Here is a 22,361-nt window from a genome sequence, read left to right on the forward strand (position 1 = left end):
CTGTCTTATTTGGGGGGAAACAGGGTATTAGTAACAATAGAATAGAATTGCTAGCTAAAGCTTCAACTAGGCTCATCAATTTAAGTAATACGTTTACTTCATATCCAGGGTAACTGTAACTCAGACCTTGTACTGAATGAAATGGAGAAATCTACCAGACTGGATCATAGCCTTCTCCCAAGAGGCAATCATGTTCCTGCCTCTGACAGTTAGATACAAAAGACACCAGGAACTGTTACAGCAAATTCTTTATTTTCACATTAACATTAAAATAGAAAACACAAACATTAAAACATATTAACAGAGATCTCATTGCTCTGTTTTGAAAGCAGGTACAAGGATATATAAAACAAGATGTTTTGAGTTTGCTTAACTCCAAATCCTCAAATGGGAAAACAACCTGAGAGACAGGAATGAAGAAACATGGCAGGGCCTGGTGCTATACAGGACATCAGAGCCTGGATCTACAAATGCAATCTTCTGCCAGATGCGGGGGTGCAGGGAGGCTAAAGGTGAGGGTTTTTTCCTTTGGAGAAATCAGTCACATGAATTTGTTTCTAAAACATACAAATTTACTGAAGGAATCCAAGGACTGGCAAGAGGTGAGATTCACCCAACCACGCTAGTAGTAAGTCCCTTGGTTCCTATGCTTAGGCCAATCAATCAGCATCTCTTGAGGGTACTTCAAGGCTAGTCAAATCCTAACCCTGTCCAAGACAAAAGGCAGACAGGGTCTACCACCTGCATCCCTCTCTGTGATAGTCTACTGAAACCAGATATGTTCTGCTTTGTAATTCAAATCCCAATCTGCCCCCGAAGCTTTAGGCCTGGGCAATCAAATCATCAACATATCAAAAGGAATATATCCTCTGAGGAAAGGGGGCTCTTTCCCAGATCCTGGAAACTGTTTTTTTTTTTAATAAACAGGAAGGTGCCATTTTTAAAAGGCACTTGTAGAACTTGGAACTCTGGGGAAATCTGCAATAACCCTTTCCTGGTGAGAAATGCTGGAAAAGGCTCAGGAGTTGACATGTCAGAACTATTTTGAAATATTAACGTTTTTACAACAATTATTTTAAGAAAAATCACACTCCTGAGCCCTCTACTGGAGAAAAGCCCTCAAATGTGGACAATCCAGAGTTAAAATGAATAACTATTTCCCTCACACTTACAAAAGTTTAGGAATGGAGGCAAATCAAAGAAACCTGGGCCCTGGCCAGTGTAGCTCAGTTGGTTGGGTGTCATCCTGTGCATGGAAGAATTGCAGGTTCCATTGCTGGTCATAACAGATAGCCAGGGTGTGGCTCAATCCCCAGAAGGGGGGCCTGCAGGAGGCAGCTGATCAATGTTTCACTCTTACATAGATGTTTCTCTCTCTCTCAACCAATAAAAATGTTTAATATATACATATACATACATATATGTATATATATGAATGAATGAAACTTGGATTTAGACATTTTCACATGGGAAAGGATTTATATGAGAATTCTAAACATGCTCAATAACTGCCTCTCACTCCAAAGGGGTAGCTTTATTCAGATGGGAATTTTCAGAACTGAAGTGACAGGCCCTTCTCCCATTTTCAGCAGCAGTCTGAGCAGCTTCTCTTTTGTAAGTCTCTTTTGCAAAGTTAGCCCATTGCTCCTAATATGATACTAAGAGATTTAAGAGCTTTAACATATTGCTTGCTCATCTTTCCCTAATGAGGGAAAAGGAATGGTCTTCAAAGCAATGGCTTATATAAAACTATCCCTGAGATTTTAGGCTGGCTACAAAAATGTCTTCCCCACTGCTCAAGCAACTGGCCTCTTTCCTTGGCTCTCACAATGCAATGAGCTTAATGCCTTCAGCATTAGGAAAGTTGTCAATAACTCATTAAAGCTGCTTCCATCACAGGCTTGCCCATATTCTAGCAACTGCACAACTGGAACTTAACTGTGGCTGCCACAAAGTAGACCAGATGTGCTTTACCACACACTTCTATGGGGATTGAGACCGAGATACTAAAATGGTAGCCCACACGGTCAGAAATAGATAAAATCCTACACAAGGTTCTAGAATGCCCTCTTGTGTTCAACTGAAAAATTCTGCATCCACTTGCATCCCACCAGTCTCAAATGGTTAGTCCCTTTAGGGACATAAGCATTCCCAAACCAAATAGCCCATGTGACAAGACCACTCAAACAGGGCCTAGAAGATGGTTGGTGCACAATCATATCCTAAATGACTGCTGGGAAGATACTCTCTGTGGTCCAGCAAACAGTCTGAATGAAAGTTATCGTTTCTCCACAAAGATTCATGAAGGCTTTTAATCCAAGAAAGGGTCAATTTAGACAGAAACAGTCACTTACGCTTTTGATGGACATAATACACAATCTGTAATTTTAGTGACCTGGAGTCTTAGAATCATACTAAACCAAAGGAATCATGTTCCCAAAAGTTCTAGGCCAGACAATAAGCAGGGATCTTACTCAAGGCTAGATGCTAGCAAACAATGTTGAACATTAACCAGTGGCAATGCCTTGTAAGTTTCAAGACCATGGTCACTCCCACTTATAGATTTGAACCATCTTCTCTGTTAAGGTAGCCACGTGGCTGCTATGATTCACCTCAAATGGACAGATGTCCAAGACAGGCTGATCAGTCGCCAGACCCTGCAGCAAGGAGCCACTGCTAGCATCCCATACCTAAAGGAGACAAATAAAGACAAAAGGTAAAAAGTCATTCCATTAAGCTAGGGGACTTTCTTTCTCATCAACTTTGAAAGAGATGCAGAGAGCACTGCCTGGGTAGCAAAGCCCCTACCCCTCATCAGGTTGCAATCAGCACATTGACATGATTCAGTACGATCACCTACTATAATCAGCAATTAGTTTATCTGTGAGCAAATCTGAAAATCAAGCCTTGTTAGCATTCATCTCTTGAGTACATGCGTTGGGCAGTCTTCTAGGAATAGTAGGGACTATGACAAAATCCTTGTTCCTGTCTTCATGGAACCTATCATCTTCTAATTGGTACTTTCTTTCTCTTTTACTGTGAAATTTTTTATTGTGAAATAAAAAATTTAAAGTATTAAAACCCATAAACAGCTGATTAAGCTTTTACTACATCTGCTTTATCGATCCTTTTTTTCCCCTTTTTCTTTTCTGATTTAATGTCCTTTTAACTTTAAATTCTTAGGTAAAGCTTGGATTCAAGTTAAAAAACATCTCATAGCAGGCACCCCCTGCTTCATATTGCTTTACATCAAGAAGGACATTATCTGGTAAGCTCACCTACCTAAATTGATTGTTATGTTTAGGTGGTAATAGGCTGACTCCTCCCCCTATTGTGAAATTACCCACCAACCTCTCATCTATTGATAAAGCTGATGCCTGAATCTTTATTTTATAGAGGTTTCAGCAGTGTTGTTTTCTTTTTATTAAGATTCAAAGTACAGCCCATGGAACACTTTAGCTGATGTAAAAAGAATGAAGTGAATCTACAGATAATGAAATGAAAAGAGAGCCAAGATAGGAAGTTAAATGGGAAAAGAGGATAACCATAGAAAGCAGTAGTAAAGTGTGACTTATAAGAAAAATAAACTGCCGAAACCGGTTTGGCTCAGTGGATAGGGCGTCGGTCTGTGGACTGAAAGGTCCCAGGTTCGATTCCGGTCAAGGGCATGTACATTGGTTGCGGACACATCCCCGGTGGGGGGTGTGCAGGAGGCAGCTGGTCGATGTTTCTCTCTCATCGATGTTTCTGGCTCTCTATTGCTCTCCTTTCCTCTCTGTAAAAAAATCAATAATGCCGAAACTAGTTTGGCTCAGTGGATAGAGCGTCGGCCTGCGGACTGAAGGGTCATGGGTTCAATTCCGGTCAAGGGCATGTGCCTTGGTTGCGGGCACAATCTCGGTGGGGGGTGTGCAGGAGGCGGCTGATCAATGTTTCTCTCTCATGGATGTTTCTGACCCTCTATCCCTCTCTCTTCCTCTCTGTAAAAAATCAATAAAATATATTTAAAAAAAATAAACAAACTAAGCAAACATACGTACTCACTCACATATATGCAGATGTATATAATCATGAAGGAATACTTTGGCTTTTTGCTTTATATTTTTCTCGATAAAAATATAAAAGGCTCACCAGGGCAGAATATGATGCTTCATCCCCAATACACACTAGGATGCTGCCACTCTTCTCTGGGTTTTGGAAAAGAGCACTTTTGGTCAGTAGTTTGCAAGTGCGTCCCCCAAGGAATGTCTGTACAGGATGGCAAGAGCAGACTGGCTCTCCAGCATCATCCAGCTTGTAGGACATCTCCATCAGAACACTGCGTAAAGTGTTGTGATTTTTATCTATAAATAGAAAAATGTATTGGTCCATGAAGATGGTCCAAATAAATTAACCAAGCACCTCAGCTACAACATAGTTGAGTGAAAAAGCCTCATTTTTAATTAAACCATCAAGCATAGCTAACAAAGCAAATATAGTAACAAGCCCTATGTGGGTTTATCAGTGGTTAGTGCTCTGGCCAGTGGACTGAAGGGTTGCATTCTGGTCAAAGGCACTTACTTTGGTTGCAGGTTTGATCACTGGCCCTGGTGGGGGCACATGTGGGAGGCAACCAATTGATGTGTCACTCTCACATTGATGTTTCTGTCCCTCTCCTTCTCCCTCTCCCTTCCACTCTCTCTAAAATTCAATGTGGAAAAAAAAATCTTCTGGTGAGGATTAATAACAAAAAAAAAACAACCAAAAACACACACACAGAGAAACACAGAAATAGTCGTTCTTAAAAAGAACACATAGTAATAACAAAAATAATACAGCACAAATGAAATTCAGAACCCTAGCCTAGGATGAAGCAATGGACTATCAGCCGAAACCGGTTTGGCTCAGTGGATAGAGCGTTGGCCTGAGGACTCAAGGGTCCCAGGTTCTATTCTGGTCAAGGGCATGTACCTTGGTTAAGGTACATCCCTTGTAGTGGGTGTGCAAAAGGCAGCTGATGAATGATTCTTTCTCTCTCATCGATGTTTCTAACTCTCTATCCCTCTCTCTTTCTCTCTGTAATAAATCAATAAAATGTATTTAAAAAAGGAAAAAAAAAAGAATGGAATATCTATCCTTCTTAGTACAATCACTGTATCCTGCAGACCTCTGCTTGGGTTTTTAATCTTCCTTAACAGTTCTGACCACATTTTTCTTCCCTTTCCCCAGTGAGGACTCTATTAGCCCCAGAACTGAACATTTTTATAAATGTGTTACTATAGAAGGGGAAACATATATCTATGGCACTGCCGGGAGGCAAATAAAAACTAGAGAACAAAATAGGCCCCAAGTTTTCTTGGAGACAGAGACCTATGAGATACTAAGAACAAAAAGGGTCAGAAGACTCTAATGAAGCAACTCTACAGCTCCAACAAAACTGTAAATGATTACATAGCCACTAATAGCAGAAGTATAGCACTTTAATGACTATCTCTGATGAAACGTCTGCCTAACCATCAGTACAGCTCATCAAGATATAGATTCATACCTTTCAGGCTAAAAAGAACCTATGAATTTAAATAGAGTTGGTTGTCAGAGGTTCCAACTTGGTTCTGGAGGCAGTGAGAAGTTCAGTTATGTAGGCCCATACAACAATGGTTGTCCTTCTATTTTCCACTTAACTTTGTTGGCCCCAAATAAGGAACAGCTAAGGCCCTAGTCAGAGCCCTACATGGCTGCCTTCACTGGGGCCTTTCTGTTAAGTGGAGTGAGGAGCAAGCAGAAGACATAAAACTGATCTGAGAGTGGCTCAATGGCCTCAAAAGCAGGCCTCCTCATCCCATTACTGTTTAAGTCGTAGGGATTCCGAAAGTGGCTAATTTACTTCTAGGAAGTACCTAGCAGAATCTGTCCTAGTTCACACAGCGAGGAGCAGGAAGGCAGGCTCCACGCAGAAACCTGAAGCTATCATTCTCACTGTGGTAGTAATAGCTGTCAGTCTGTGAGGGGCTTACCAATACTACTGAGGGTAGGGAAAACTCTCCTCCCAAACAAATCACAGGAGGTCCCATGAGGGCATCCTAACACTCACCAGGCCTGTAGGTCACAAGACAGTGTCGGGTGCTGCTTTCTGTCTGAAAGTCTATGCAGCCCCCTGGCTCTATGGGCAGCACGTGAGGCTGATGAGAAGAGCCCGTTTTTCGCTCCCAGAAGGTAGCATTCTCCAAGGTTCCAGCCAACACTCCACCATATGGAAATACAGCCGAGGCAGCTTTGGGTATATATGACAGGGACACTAGAGGGCATCTGAAGGAAAAAAAAGGAAACCATGCCTCACATTCTAATACTTGGACTATTCCAGACCCCATTATCAGGAGCCCTCCCTTGAGCACATTTCTATCTCTATAAAAGAGATTAAAAACATCTGAGTCACTATCTGACATCTGATAAAAATGACCAACCCACTCTGTAGAAATAAAAGGCCATCCATATAATATTCTACATCAATTTCAGAAGACACCACATGCTCTAAATGCAATGAAAACAAATGAACAAATAAAATAAATAGTACAAGATCACAATTACAAGAGTTAGCCACATACATAAAGAAAAATTAGAAAAGAAACACAGCTTATATATCTAAATAAAATAAAGCTTCCAAGTTGTAGTTGACAGATCTCTCGATTAAAATATAGCTTAAAGCAACTAATTTCAATTTAAACAATTATTTCTTTATAGATTTTCTAAATCTCTTTTTGCAAGCATATATCCAGGACTATGTAAAAAATTGTCTCAGAAATATTAGCCTATAGACTATGTCTTTATAAACTTGTTTCTGTTTAAGTTGCCAAAACGATCACTTTGCCTGCCTTATTTCATTTCTGTCATAATGAAGCTAACCAAAGCAAACTCAAACAGAAATAAACAATATTTACAAATATTTCCTTGCCATTTGTTGTATTTTATTATCTATCCTATGTGGTTCTCTACATCAATGGCAGTTATCTTGTTTGCCTAGGGTTGACATTTGTGTAAGTTGACATTTGTGTAAGTTTGATCATTTAATACATTCTCCCACCCAAACTATTTGAATTTCCAATTTCCTCTAAGGAATGCCCAGATAACACCTTCTATTTCAAAAATATATATATATTTTTTTTGGGGGGGGGGGATAGAGGAAACATGTGTTCCTCTTAAACTGTAATGAAGTAAGAATAAATTATCTTCAGGCCCACATACCATATCACTGAAGCATGATTCTACCCCATCCAAATGAAAAGAAGACCCCAGTGTTGAACCTAGGTTTCAGTAAATAATTATTACTATAGTGCTATCATTATATTTAGATCATGTTGCCCTCTTTTAATATATATTCAAATTGGAAATGGAAATTCCTTCGTAAGACACTTCTCATTTGGCCCAGGTCATAAACACATCTCCGTTTGAAAACTTTGTGTGTCCAGGATTATTATGCCCAAATGGTACTCAACACATTCTGAAAAGCCACCGTCATGCTGATGGCCACCACCCTCAGAACTCGAGCTGACCTTACAAACCTCCCAACTCTGTAATTGGATTATAAATGATTAAGTCATAGTAATATGGTATCCTTAGACCAAATTGGTTGAATTGTGCATTAGGGAAGTTTTAAATCACTTTTTATTGAGCTACCTTTTACTATTTTCTTTGTGTGTTAGACATGTGGCTGTAAAAGCAAGTGTTTGCTAACCATATTTTATAGATGAAGAACACAACAGGCTAAGATGAGATCACTCATATGTAGAGGACCTGTGTGTTGAACATAGATCTGACTTCATTTTGCCATGTTAGATAAAGAGAGAATTAATACAATAACTGTCTAAGAGAAAGATGCTACCTACAAGTGAATGGCTCCCTACCTGGCTTTTTGAGGTACTAATTCCTGGACATAACAACTTGTGTTTCGAAGATCATATACCAGAACTGAACCGTTGACCAGTCCAGCGTAGATATAATTGTTTTCATCAAGACACCAGCAGCAGCTCCAGACAGCACGCCCAGCATTATAAGTCTGGACCACAGTATTTGTCTCCAGGCTGTGAAGTTATAAGAGACTTTTACAACTATGCATTAATATAACTAAAGATGTAAAGATCATCATCTCAATGCTGATCATTTAATACATTCTCCCACCCAAACTATTTGAATTTCCAATTTCCTCTAAGGAATGCCCAGATAACACCTTCTATTTCAAAAAAAATTTTTTTTTGGGGGGGGGAGGGGAGAGGGGAAACATGTGTTCCTCTTAAACTGTAATGAAGTAAGAGTAAATTAAAGGGACACAGACAAGTACATTCCCATCTTATTTCCATTACCTTCTCCATAGTTACCTATTACACAGGCGATCATATACCATGTTGAAAATATAAAAATATATTATAATTCAATCATCTAGAGAGAATCATTTATAACAATTTGGTATTTAACCCCTCTTCATACCAATTTTATAACACTACCAGAAAAAAACAACACAGCACATACATATGCAAAACAACAATACATTGAGTTTTGGAGCAAAATTAAGCAGAAGCATTTTTGAAAAGCTCTATCTTGATGTTCTTCAGATATAGGTGCAGAAATTAAACAGGAAGTCAACTATCAGATATTTAATAAGAACTAATTTCTAAAAGATAAAGGCACAGATCATTTTCAGATTTGGTTCACAGCACTCACAAAGCATGTAAAAAATAAAATGCAGTAACTGAGCCTAGCCTCTGTTGCTCAGTGGTTGAGCAATAATACATGAACCAGGAGGTCACGGTTCAATTCCCAGCTAGGGATCATGCCAAGGTTGTGGCCTCGATCCCCAGTAGGGGGTGTGCAGAAGGCAGCCGATTAATGATTCTCATAATTGATATTTCTATTTCTCATCCCCTTCTTTCCATTCTGAAATAAAAAAAGTAAAATGCAGTAACTGAGGGTTATCAATTAGAGAAGTCATCATGGCACCCAAGGAGAGTGAGCTCCCAGTATTCCTGTTAGGCAAAATGATCCAGCAATAAGCAGTCTTAAGCTGGTTAGATAACTCAATGGTGTCAGGTATTAAGGCTGCCTCCATATTGTCATTTCATCATCTCAAGGATGTTACTCTTATCTGCATGGCTTAAAATGTATTTTGTAACATTTAAAGAAATGAAACTTTACACATATTGTTTTGAAATATGCTGTGTCATCTTTTAAAAGCAATACAGTTTGAATTAAATAAACCTAGAACTCAGAAGACAATGTCTTAGACCAAAAAAACAAACAAAAAAAACCTAAGCTAAGGTCATCATAACATGAATATTAATTTACATGCTATTCAACATTCAATAGCCCAGGTCCTATCTTCCTCCCCAAAGCACTCACCTGGTCAGTTTAACAGTGTTATCTAGGGAAGCAGAGAGAAGTAAGCCTTTGGACTGATTGCCAAAAGCCAGTCCTCGGATCTGCTTGCTATGCATGGCAATATACTGACTGCTTTTCATGTTGGCAGTACTGAACATCTTAACACCAAAGCCTGTCAAAGACAAGGAGAGAGTGAGATACATCACTGATAGCTTACGGCAAAGCAAACTCTTTCCAAGTAGCTCCTTTGCCCACCTTTCTTGACATGTAAGTTCCTGGAAGAAAAAGTTAGTAAAAAAAAAAAAAATGAATATAAACTTCCTGTGGTTTTAATCTATTATAAAAAATATATTCCAGCTGTGGCTGGTCCAGCTCAGTGGATAGAGCGTTGGTCTGTGGACTTAAAGGTCCCAGGTTCGATTCCAGTCAAGGGTATGTACCTGGGTTGCGGGCACATCCCAGTGGGAGGTATACAGAAGACAGCTGATCAATGTTTTTCTCTAATTAATGTTTCTTTTTTCTCTTTTTTAAAATATATTTTATTGATTTTTTTACAGACAGGAAGAGAGAGAGGGATAGAGTTAGAAACATCGATGAGAGAGTCATCGATCAGCTGCCTCTTGCACACCCCCTGGGGATATGCCCGCAACCAAGGTACATGTCCTTGACCGGAATCGAATCCGGGACCCTTCAGTCCACAGGCCGACACTCTATCCAATGAGCCAAACCGGTTTCAGCTAGAAAGTTACAAAGATAGAAGTAAGCCAGCTGGGCTGCTTAGGCTCAGTTAATAAGTTACAAGTTACAGAGACAGAAGAAAGGCCTTTGGAGCTTAGGAGAAAGGCCAAGATTACCTGCCTATGGAAGAAGAGGGGGAAGGGAAAGGTACAGGTGAGCCCTAGCCAGTTTGGCTCAGTGGATAGAGTGTTCAGCCTGAGGACTGACGGGTCCCAGGTTCGATTCCAGCCAAGGGCACGTGCCTGGGTTGTGGGCTCGATCCCCAATGTGCAGGAGGAAGCTGATCAATGATTCTAGCTTATCATTGATGTTTCTATCTCTCTATCCCTCTCCCTCTCCTGAAATTAATAAAGAAATATATTAAAAAAAAAAAAAAAAGGTGTAGGCGTGTTCCCTCTATTATTATTTTAATTACACATTAACAGAATTTGGCAAAATACCCTTGGATCACACTTCAGCTTCTCTAGGGAACCAAATAGGAGAAATTTCATTAGTTTTTCCTGAAACAGAATTAGGAGAGCCAGTGAGACAAAGAGGGAAATTATGAGCTTTAAATCAACAAGGGAACATGAATACTTGCCTGGTTAATCAACAAGGGAAACAAAAAGTTAGAACCAGCATGCTATCAAGAGCAGCTAGCTGTGTAGAGTAGAACAGATATATATTAAAATAAAAAAAGGGGGGTGGGGAGGACAATTAATATTTTTCTAGCTTGTAGTAGGTAAGATTTTAATTGATGATACACCCTTTTAATTAAAAACCTGGTCCTAGCTGGTTTTGTTCAGTGGATAGACCTTCGAACTACGAACTGAAGGGTCCCGGGTTCAATTTGGGTCAAGGGCACATGCCTGGGTCCCAGGAGGCAGCCAATCCATGATTCACTCTCCCTTCCTCTTTGAAATGAATAAAAAAGATAGTTAAAAAAAAAAAAAATATATATATATATATATACATATACATACATATATATATATATATATATATATATATATATTTAAAAAATATAAAAATCTGGATGGAATATAGGAACACTATAAAACATCTTTTTCCTTTTTCCTCAATTAAAGTCTTCTGATAGCTTCTTAACTCACAGCTAATATCAGTAAGTAGGAAAATATACGATAATGTAGGAATTCCACTCCCTAACTTGTATATACTTAAATTGAGGGATATAGTTTTGATGCATTTGATGGGGAAACAGAAGATATCAGGCTGAAGCAAAGGGACCTGACAGTTGGCAGAAAGCATATGCTGAAGACAGTAGAAACATCTACATTTAGGAATGATTTAATTTGTCATGTAAAGAGATTTGGTTTTCAACATTAAGACAACGTAAAATTAAGCTTAAAAAGCACAAACGACCCGCTAGCATGGCTCAGTGGTTGAGCACAGACCTATGAATCAGGAGGTCATAGTTCGATTCCTGGTCAGGGAATATGCCCAAGTTGTAGGCTCAATCCCCAGTTTGGGGCATGTAGGAAGCAGCCAATCAACGATTCTCTCTCATTTCTGATGTTTCTATCTCTCCTCCTCTCCCTTCCTCTCTGGAACCATTAAAAATGTATTTTTTAAAAAAGAACAAAAACGTGAAAATTAGTATAGTATTTTTAAAATATATATATATTTTCATTGATTTTTAAATTTTATTTATTTACTTATTTTTGCAGAGAGGAAGGGAGAGGGATAGTTTGAAACATCGATGAGAGAGAAACATTGATCAGCTACCTCCAGCACACCCCCTCTACTCGGGATATGCCCACAACATGCCCTTGACCGGAATCGAACCTGGAACCCTTCAGTCTGCAGGCCAATGCTCTATCCACTGAGCCAAACCAGTTAGGGCGAAATTAGTATAGTATTAATAAAATAATAAATGTATTCCAAAATTCTTTTATTTGGAATTTGTAATTTCTCCCCCTAAAATAAACTTAGGTTAAGTTCAATGAGTTTAAAAAAAAAAATACATTTTTTATTGGTTACAGAGAGGAAGGGGGAGAGAGAGATAGAATCATTGATTGAGCCCACAACCCAGGGAAGTGGCCTGACTGGGAATCAAACCATGATTTGATTCATAGGTTGACTCTCATTTACTGAGCCACACCAGCCAGGCAGGAATCTGTCAATTTGAATAATTTTAAAAATAAGTATTAAAATCTTGTCTAAATTTGAATTAGTCCTCAGAATAGTGTTTTTGCTTTCCCCCCTAAAATGTTTCCAATCTAAAATGCACCTATAACTTCAGTGGGACATATAGTCCTTGGACTGTACCAGTAATGCACATTTCCAAGTACCTCATCTTCTCTTACCATATCATGGATTTTCGGTATTTCTGCTCTCTTGGTGAATTAATTTACAGGAAGTCAACAGACAGTAAAGACATTTTGCATGAGCAGGAAACTAAGAAAAGCTAATTTGGGGGGCTGAGGACAGTGTTCTGGATACAAGAGCACTGGATACTCCAAAAAGAGAGAAGAGAAATAGAGTTTAATAATGTATAAGAAAACCGAGGTTCTAGACCAAGCATGTCAAATTCAAAGGCTAACACGGGTCAAATAAACAAGGTTTAAGTTTATGTGGGCTGCAAAAAAATGAAAGTTTCAATTTTCATAGAAACATAAGTTTATTTCAATAGAGACATACTGAATACAAAGGGCTGAAATAAATGAGTAGTTGTTAATGAGTATTTGTTGTGGGCCTCAAGTTTGACATGCTTGTTCTAGACTGTTCACCTGGGACAAAGGTAGCCTGAGGAGACGGTTGTGATACCACCAGACAGCTCAGAGCATCACAGTAGGTCATAATTCGGCAGTTTCCATTCTGAGACACTGTGAAGGTCTTCTGGAAAAAGTACTTGTGCTGGGGCTGTTTGCAGGGCGAGCCGCTTAGCCAAGGCCCTTTGGAGCTCAGTAAGAGCTGATCCCGATGTTCCAGAATAAGTCTTTGCAAGTCCTAAAATGAAAAAGATTTTATAAACGTGAGGCTTTTTTGTTTAGTATTGTCTTATTAAAAATTTTTAAGTTATTTTTATTGATGAGAGAGAAACATCAATTTGTTGTTCCACTTATTCATGCACTCATTTGTTTATTCTTGTATGTGCCCTGACAAGGGATCAAACCCACAACCTTGGTGTGTTGGGATGATATTCTAAACAACTGAGCTAACCAGCCAGGGCCGTGTGTAGCTTTTTTTATTGTTATTCCCCTCATGCAAAATTCCTTGATCTAATACAAGGAGGTGTTATTGTTGTTATTTTTTAAAGTTTTTATTGATTTTTAGAAAGAGAGGAAAATAGAGGGATAGAGATAGAAACACTATCAATTAGCTGCCCCCTGCATGCTCCCCACTAGGAATTGAGCCCCCCACCTGGCATGTGCCCTAACCAGGAATGGAACCGATGACTCTTAATTCCTGGGTCTACACTCAATCATCGAACCACACCAGCCCAGCACAAGGAGGTTTCTTATCCATTATAAGAAAATGTTAACATAAATCCTAGAGAATTGCTGAAGTTCTGGCAGTATTACAATAAACAAATGAAAAAATACGAGGACAGAATCATAAATAATAAGGTTGAAATTGTTTTTGCTTAAAACATCATTTTATTGGTAGATGCAGGAAGATGAAAGGACTTGCGTTTTGAGTTATCTGGTTTAATCTTTTTAAAAATCAAATTGCAAAAGAATGAATCATAAAACATATAAGCTTTGGACAAATGCTCTAAACAGTAATAAAGTCGGTCATGTTCACTTGCTGACAATTTTAATAAATCCTATTTTTATCTGAGATGAACCTTAGTAATATTTAGATTCTTTTTCAATTCCTATACAGAGTCATTCGGATTAGAAAGGGCAAACTCACCTGGACACGACTATGAAGCTTAGTGCATTCCTCAGTGAGGACTTGAAGTCGGAGCCGGCACTGTGCTGTTTCTAACTCTGCCTGCTTCCTTAGCATCTGCTCTTGTAATAAGGTACTAGAGGGGGAAAGCCAACAAGAGGTAGAAATTAGGAAGGCTACTGAAGACTTCCCATCAAGGTAGCATAGTAAGTTTATGCTATGATACAAACACTTTGCTGTAAATATGTCATGGCTGAATAAAATATAACAAGAGAAAAAAAAATCTCAAATCCAGAAACAATACAGAAATGTAACACACATGGCTAAACTCATGAGCCTACTAGGTTTGGTGTTAAAGTAGGCAGTGATGACCAGGAGTTTTGGCTCTTTAAGCAATGAGGACCAAAAATGCAAAATGAGGGATCAGAACTAAGCTCACTATTTGAGTAGAGCCAATTATGAAAGTGTAAAATAACATGTTAAAAGTCTAAGGTTATCTGCTGTAGTAAACGAAAAAACAAGCTACAAGATTAGATACTCAAATAACACTATAAAAAAGAGGTTGAAGCTGAGACCGGTTTGGCTCAACGGATAGAGCGTCGGCTTGGGGACTGAAGGGTCCCGGGTTCGATTCTGGTCAAGGGCATGTACCTTGGTTGCGGGCATATCCCCAGTAGGAGGTGTGCAAGAGGCAGCTGATCGATGACTCTCTCTCATCGATGTTTCTAACTCTCTACCTCTCTCCCTTCCTCTGTACAAAATCAATAAAATATATATATATATAAAAAAAAAAGAGGTTGAAGTGAAAAACATAGGATGCATGTAACAGGTAAATAATAATTAAAGACCAATTAGAATTAAAAAGAATGAATAAGCATAAAGATAAACAATGCATAATGAAAGGCACATTCACAAAAAATAAAAATCATAAATTTGCATGTACCTGAAGACAATTTGAAAATACGGAATACAAAAAAAGAAGAGATTTCTACTTCTATGACACAGGATAGAAAAAAAGATGAAAATTGGAAAGAAAGGAATAAAGCTGCTCTATTTATTTCATGTAAAACTCAGGAGAACCTACAAACTATTAAGAGTCCCGTAAGGTGCTAGAATCAAGATCAAGAAAATGAGATTAATCACATTCTCCATATACCATATAACTGATTGGTAAATTAATAACAATAAAAAAATTCATTCACAACAGCAATTCTAACAATAGCAACCTCAGAATAAAGTTAAAGGGTATGCAAGAACTTTTTAAAAATATATATTTTATTGATTTTTTACAGAGAAGAAGGGAGAGGGATAGAGAATTAGAAACATCAATGAGAGAGAAGCATTGATCAGCCGCCTCCTGCACACCCTCCACTGGGGATGTGCCTGCAACCAATGTACATGCCCTTGACCGGAATCGAACTGGGACTTCTCAGTCCGCAGGCCGACACTCTATCCACTGAGCCAAACTGGTTAGGGCGGTATGTAAGAACTTTATGAAGCAAAGTACACTTGTAAAAGACACAAGAAAACAGTGCATAATTGGAAAGATATTATATATTGTTCATAGCTGGAAAGACTTAAAATCATGAAGATGGCATTTCTCATGTTACTTTAAAAAATTAATGCAACTTTAATCAAGATATCAAAGGGCTTTTCCTAGAACTTAGCAAACTAATTTTAAAATTAATATGGACGAGCAAAATGCCAAGAATAGCAAAAACAATTTAAAAAAAACCCATGTTTTTATTGATTTCAGAGAGAGGAAGGGAGAGGGAGAGATAGAAACATCAATGAGATAGAATCATTGCTCTGCTGTCTCCCAACATGCCCCCTACTGAGGATTGAGCCCAGAACCCCAGCATGTGTCCTGACTAGGAATCGAACTATGACCTCCTGGTTCATGGGTTAATGCTCAACCACTGAGACATACCAGAGAGGCAGAAAAGTCAATTTTAAGGAACAAAGTAGGAGGACATATTTAAGCTATAATAAATTATATATTAGAGAACTGGAGAAATTAACAACCAGCCCTAGGTGGTTTGGCTCAGTGGAAAGAGTGTTGGCCTGCAGACCGAAGGGTCCCAGGTTCAATTCTGGTCAGGGGCATGTACCTTGGCTTCAGGCACATTCCCAGTAGGGTGTGTGCGGGAGGCAGCTGATTAATGTTTCTAACTCGATAAAAAATCAATTATTTATATATATATATATATATATATATATATATATATATATATATATATAACCAGATCACAGAACAAAAGAGTAGTCCATTCATACACAGAAACTTAATTTAAGATAGAGAATTAAGGGGGTCCCTCCAGCTGCCAGCAGGCACCCAGGTCCCAGTTTTCCGAGCCCCCGCTTTGTCCGGAAGGTCATCCAGTCTAATTAGCATATTACACTTTTATTATTATAGATTATGCTATCACAGTGGTTATCCAAATACTAGATTTTAGATAGATTAAAAGCCTGTATAAAATGTTAAGACTTTTAAAGACCTTTAGAAGAAGATATCCTATCTTTATGACCTTGAAGCAGTGAAGACAAAAAAAAGCACCAGAGACTGAAAATCGCATTAAAATTAAAAGCTCATATTCAAGAAAAGATTCCATAAACAAGTTAGAGACAACCCACACATTGGAGAATTATTTGCAATGTATACAAAAAAAAAAAATTAGTATAGCCCAACTGGTGTGGCTCAGTGGTTGAGTGTTGATGTACGAACCAGGAGGTCAGTTTGATTTCCGATCAGGGCCCATGCCTGGGTTTTGGACTCAATTCTCAATAGGGTGCATATAGGAAGCAGCCAATTAATGATTCTCTCTTATCATTGATGTTTCTATCTCTCCCTCTTCCTTCCTCTCTGAAATCAATAAAAAAATATACTTTAAAAATGAGTATAAGGAATACATGAAAAATTATCCACACTAATAAGAAAGATGCTAATTGACCATCAGGAGTATGTGAATTAACCCAACAAAGATGGTGGGTAATTTTGCATACACAGGCACTGAGCTGGACGCCTGAACCATCGCCATGGTGACAATGCAGGCGGTCCACACTGTCCCAGCCTCTCCAGGCCTATGGGCAGCATGAGAAGGCAGAAAGGTGGCTTCTAGTAAATCAACAAGAAACAATGTTTTGCTCAAAATGAGCAAAAGATATGAACACAATTTATAAAGAGTATGTTCATTAGTAACTGAGGAAATGCAACTTAAGTAAATACTACCTTACCCCATGAATCTGGCAAAATTAAGCCTGGCCCTAGCTGGTTTGGCTCAGTAGCTAGAGCACTGAATTGCAGACTGGCAGGTCCCAGGTTTGATTCTGGTCAAGGGCACATGCTCTTGTTGTGGGCTCTACTCTCTCATCATTGATGTTTTTATCTTTCCCTCTCCCTTCTTTTCTGAAATCAATAAAAATATATAAGTCTGGTAATATAAAATAGGCGAGGGCATTAGAAAAATGAAAACTATCTTATATTGTTGCTGTGGAAATAGAGATTGGTAACCAGCTCCAGGGTGTAATCTGTCCAGCTGCTCAATATCAGGATAGCCACATGGGCACCACCTCTGGGAAGATGAATAGGAAACCTCTTAGTCAGGGAAATGAACACAATTGCTACTGCTAGTTCTTACATGGAAAGCCCGCTGCTCTTCACTGTCGGACAAAGGAAGTGCACCTGACATTCTGAGGCACAGACAGTAAATGACCTGGCCACAAACCCAAGAGCAATTTGACAATATCTAGTAAAGTTGAAAGTACATGTGACCTACTCAAATCCATTTCTAGACTGAAAGAAACTCTTGCCCATCTCTTTATAGCATGGCTTTTATGAACAAAAACTGGAAACCACCTTAACTGTCCACCAGCACAAAAGACACAAGTAAATTCTAACTAGAGAACTAAATATAATAAAGAAATTGAAATGAATAAACTAGTGTTACACGTATCAAACATAACATTAAGGAAAAAAGAAAGCTACGGATAGAAAATTATAACCCAATAGCATTTGCATAAAGTGTAAAAACATCATAAATCATATATATATGGATCCTCTGGGTAAAAAGACGGAATTAAGGAGAACTTAATTCACAAGTAAGTTTTTACTGTATCTATAATACAACTGCCATCTTAAAATGCTGCAAATAAGTTTTGGTTGGAGTGAATGAGAAAAAAAAACCTCCAAGAAAACTAAAATCATCTGTAATCCCACTATTCACATGACTATTTGTAGTATTTTCTTTTTCTACCCACAAAAACATAGCACACTAATAATATACTTTTACATGACAACATATTATATGCACTTCAGTAGCAGTTTTAATGAAGGTGTAGCATTCCATCACATACATATGCCAGAGTTTACTCAACTCATTAATTCTCTTAGCTTGGATTATTAACAATGATAAATGAAAAACTCATTAAGTAAATTTTCCAACACATCCTTAATTGTTTTAGAATAAATGCCTGGAGTAGAATTACTTCTAAAGCATATTGTTGAAGCACACTGGCAAGGGCTTCTCTAAATGGTCATGCCTGTGCACTTTCTTACTGGTATTGTGTCCGAGAACCCATGTTACTGAACTCTCAGTGGTGAGCATAAAAATTCTTTAATATTCTTTTTTTTTAAAAACAAAACAAAACATTTTATTGATTTAAATGGAAGGAAGAGGGATAGAGAGCTAGAAACATCAATGAGAGAAACATCGACCAGCTGCCTCCTGCACACTCCCCACTGGGGATGTGCCCGCAACCAAGGTACATGCCTTTGACCGGAATCGAACCTGGGACCTTTCCACTGAGCCAAACCGGTTTAGGCTAATATTCTTTTTTTTTTTTTTTTTTTTTTTTTTTTTAATATATTTTATTGATTTTGTACAGAGAGGAAGAGAGAGAGATAGAGAGTTAGAAACATCGATGAGAGTGAGTCATCGATCAGCTGCCTCTTGCACACCCCCTACTGGGGATCTGGCTGCAACCAAGGTACATGCCCTTGACCGGAATCAAACCTGGGACCCTTCAGTCCCCAAGCCGATGCTCTATCCACTGAGCCAAACCGATCCCGGCCTGGCTAATATTCTTAATGCATATTTTAAATAGTGTTATTAGTGATTGTTCTTGAGCTTCCAAGAACAATTTCTTTCATTGCACTATAGTGTAAAGCTTTATTTTTGAGTCTTCTGTATAGGGTGCTGCTGTAGGAGTTTTTTGTTTTTGTTTTATTAATAAAACCAAAGGTACATGCCCTTGACCGGAATCGAACCTGGGACCTTTCAGTCCACAGGCTGACGCTCTATCCACTGAGCCAAACCGGTTTTGGCAATACACCATGGTCTTGATCTCCACAGGTCATATTTACCAAAGGCTTAAGTCTTAGAGCTGATTCCAATGTCATGGGAATGCCTAAGTGCTCCTGCAGAAGGAACAGCTACTCCATTCCTCCTGAACCTACCTGTTCCAATTAACACACAACACTGAGGCTCTGAGAGCAGAGGCTTACAGGAGGTGCCAAGCACATAGGAGGAGTGGCAGTCTTCTCCCTGCTGCCCCTTCATGTCTCTCTGCAATACTGGCTAGTACTCCCTACATTACAACAGAAGCGTTTTTAAATTGGAAAACTCAAATTGAAAACCAATGTATTGACTTGTGAAACTGAGAAATTCATTGGAGTTTAACTTCAGGTATAGCTGAAACCACAATTATTTGTTATCTTGATCCTCATTTTTAATGCTGTATGGAAAACAAACAATGCAGACCTCTTTGAGAAGATGATCAGATATATATTATAAATCACAATAAGAGGCAGACTGCTAACAATCCCTACAGATCCCCAGTCACAGCCCAAGTAAAGCATCAGATCCACACGAAAAGTGACTCATACAACCTATTTCTACAAGGAACCAAAAGGGAACATTCCAGCTAGGCAGGTCCTTTTTACCTACCTTTTCATGCGTTCATGTTCAGTAGTGTCCAAAGCTCTCAGGGTTCGGGCATAAAGGACAACAATGTCACTGTGCTTGGCTTTCTTGTTGCACTAAAGAGCCCAATAGGACACAATTAGTCGAGTTCCAGGAATCCTCCTGACTTAAAATGACTGTGCACATGCACAGTCCCTATCTACAGTCCTTACCTGGGGACATTTTCGTGTCGGTCCTTTGAGCCACTTAGAAATGCAACTATACCCAAAGAGGTGCCCACAGCGTAAAGCAGAAAGCCGGTGATCCCCAGCATTAGTCCACTGTTCTAAACATATTGTGCAAGTGTCCCCTTCTTCCTCTTCTGTAGAAACTGAAGGCAGGAGAACACTGGACTTCTGGGGAGACTGCTGGATGTAAACCAGAACACATTCATATGAAAGAAAATGCAAAAATCAATCTTGAAGAGGATGCACAACTATCAAATTAACAAAACCACTCAAAAATTATACAAACCCATTTTAAAACACTGCAGAAAAACTACAACACCTATGAATCACTTGTCATTCTTTCTAGAATGCAATCTAGTCAAATCTAACATAAGGCACAAAAATATTAGTACCATTTGACCTTGAAACTCTGTTTGTTTTTTTCATTCAAATGAAGAAAAAGGGCTATCTTTACAAAGACACACACACACATACACACACAAATTAGCAGTTACTCAGATAACCAACAGAAAACAGTAAGTTTGTTATTTTTCTAAAATAAGGTTTCATAATCAAGTCAAGTGGTTATAAAGTACTTGGTTCATGTGATTCAAAGAAAAATACCACAAAAAAACCCAAAATATAAACAGCTTACAAAAAATTACAAATGGTCAATAATTGTTCGCTTATAATTTAAAGCAGTAAATTAAAAAAATGCAGATTTTCCCATCTATTTGATGGTATAAATTAATGTCTGATGACACCAAGCACTGTTGAGAGAGTGAGGGAGAAATGGGCATGTTTACATATTGTTGCTGTAAGTAGAAACTGGTACAAATTTTCCAGAGGGCAATTTGGCATTATCTATTAAAACTAAAACACATATCTTTCCTTTGACATAACAATCTCTTTAAGAGGAATATATGTCATGAATACAGACACAAAATTTGCCAACACATTTCTACAAGGATGTTCAGTGCAGCATGACTTATATTAGAAAGAGCCCTTGGCCAGTGTGCCTCAGTGGTTGGGATGTCACCATATATTCTGAAAGGTTTTGGATTCCATTCATGGTCAGGGCACCTACATCAAAGTCACCCCTCAACTCACACTGCTCCCTCACCCCCGCTTGCCCTCTCTCTAAAATCAATATATATATGCTTGGGTGAGGATTTAAGTAAGTAAAAAAGAAAGAAAAGGGAATGACCATAGTACACATAAGGGAAGAGTTAACACAAAGTTTATTTATATGATGGAACACGATTATTAAGTTATTAATAAAAATAGGGTTCAACTTTACGTGCTGATAATAGAAAGCTCTCCAAAATGTAGTTGGTGGGAAAAGGAATAAAAACAAGATATAATATAATCCCACTTGGGTAAATTTAAAACGTTTTTACATATAAATTCACGTGTACTTAAAATTTTTTTCTAGAGGGAAGAAATAAAAACAGAAACCATACACAAACATACAAAAAGTAGATCAATGATGTTTTAGGATTGGCTAAGTCCACAATTAATGTAAATAACTCATATTAAGAACAATAATTTGTTATTTTTTAAAAATACATTTTATTGATTTTTTACAAAGAGAAAGGGACAGAGATAGAGAGCTAGAAACATTGATGAGAGAGAAACATCAATCAGCTGCTTCCTGCACACCCCCTACTGGGGATGTGCCTGCAACCAATGTACATGCCCCTGACCGGAATCAAACCTGGGACCTTTCTGTCTGCAGGCCGAAGCTCTATTGACTAAGTCAAACCAGTTTCAATTAATTTGTTATTTTTTAAATTAAAAATTGCTTATCACATGGCTATCACCTTCTGCCAGACAGTTCATTCTTATATATTATTTTAATTGATACTTAACCTTGTTAGTTAGATAGCATAAGTTACCCTAACATCTTCACCCTCCATCTGCGAACCCTTTTTAAAACTAAGAGAAGGAAGTCACACAAATGACTAACTTAGATAATATCTACTCTTAGACCTCCTCTTATAAAGCCTACAAGTTTTTCATTTTAGCCTGCAGTCTCCTTCTAAGTGAAAAATCCAAACCTTTTCATTAAAAAAAAAAAAGTTCAGATTACCTGCTTGGGGAGTGTCTCTCTTCCACCACTGCATGTAACTTCTTGCTCTGCTGAAACACCTCCTGGTTGTTCTGCCAAATCGTTTCCAGAAATAACAGAATAGGTGATAACAAAAGAAGACATATATTATAAGGTATCAGAGACTAGGAGAGCCTGAACTCACCATTTCTAATTGGTAGTGTCTCTGAAAAAGGGATAACAATTTTCCCAAGTAGCATCAGC

The 22,361-nt window shown here is 38.3% G+C and overlaps 1 protein-coding gene across 4 annotated transcripts in view; it reads right to left on the bottom strand.

The window, feature by feature from the left end:
* Window positions 1-233: 233 nt before the first annotated feature.
* The window catches only part of RFWD3 (ring finger and WD repeat domain 3), a 34,660-nt gene continuing 12,532 nt past the window's right edge, over window positions 234-22,361 (bottom strand). For 3 of the 4 annotated variants that reach the window (XM_084906706.1, XM_084906709.1, XM_084906707.1), the window contains exons 4-13: window positions 22,140-22,210; window positions 20,054-20,248; window positions 19,866-19,957; window positions 13,942-14,056; window positions 12,813-13,032; window positions 9,367-9,517; window positions 7,878-8,054; window positions 6,071-6,285; window positions 4,132-4,343; window positions 234-2,690 (exon numbers count right to left, since the gene is read on the bottom strand). In XM_084906706.1, coding sequence (XP_084762832.1) covers window positions 2,547-2,690; window positions 4,132-4,343; window positions 6,071-6,285; window positions 7,878-8,054; window positions 9,367-9,517; window positions 12,813-13,032; window positions 13,942-14,056; window positions 19,866-19,957; window positions 20,054-20,248; window positions 22,140-22,210 — 1,592 coding nt within the window. In that variant the 3' untranslated portion in view covers window positions 234-2,546. The remainder of the gene's footprint in view (window positions 2,691-4,131; window positions 4,344-6,070; window positions 6,286-7,877; window positions 8,055-9,366; window positions 9,518-12,812; window positions 13,033-13,941; window positions 14,057-19,865; window positions 19,958-20,053; window positions 20,249-22,139; window positions 22,211-22,361) is intronic. The other variant, XM_084906708.1, reaches the window with a different exon arrangement.

This window comes from Pipistrellus hanaki, assembly GCF_964339955.1.
Source record: "Pipistrellus hanaki genome assembly, chromosome: 15".
Classification (NCBI taxonomy): domain Eukaryota; kingdom Metazoa; phylum Chordata; class Mammalia; order Chiroptera; family Vespertilionidae; genus Pipistrellus; species Pipistrellus hanaki.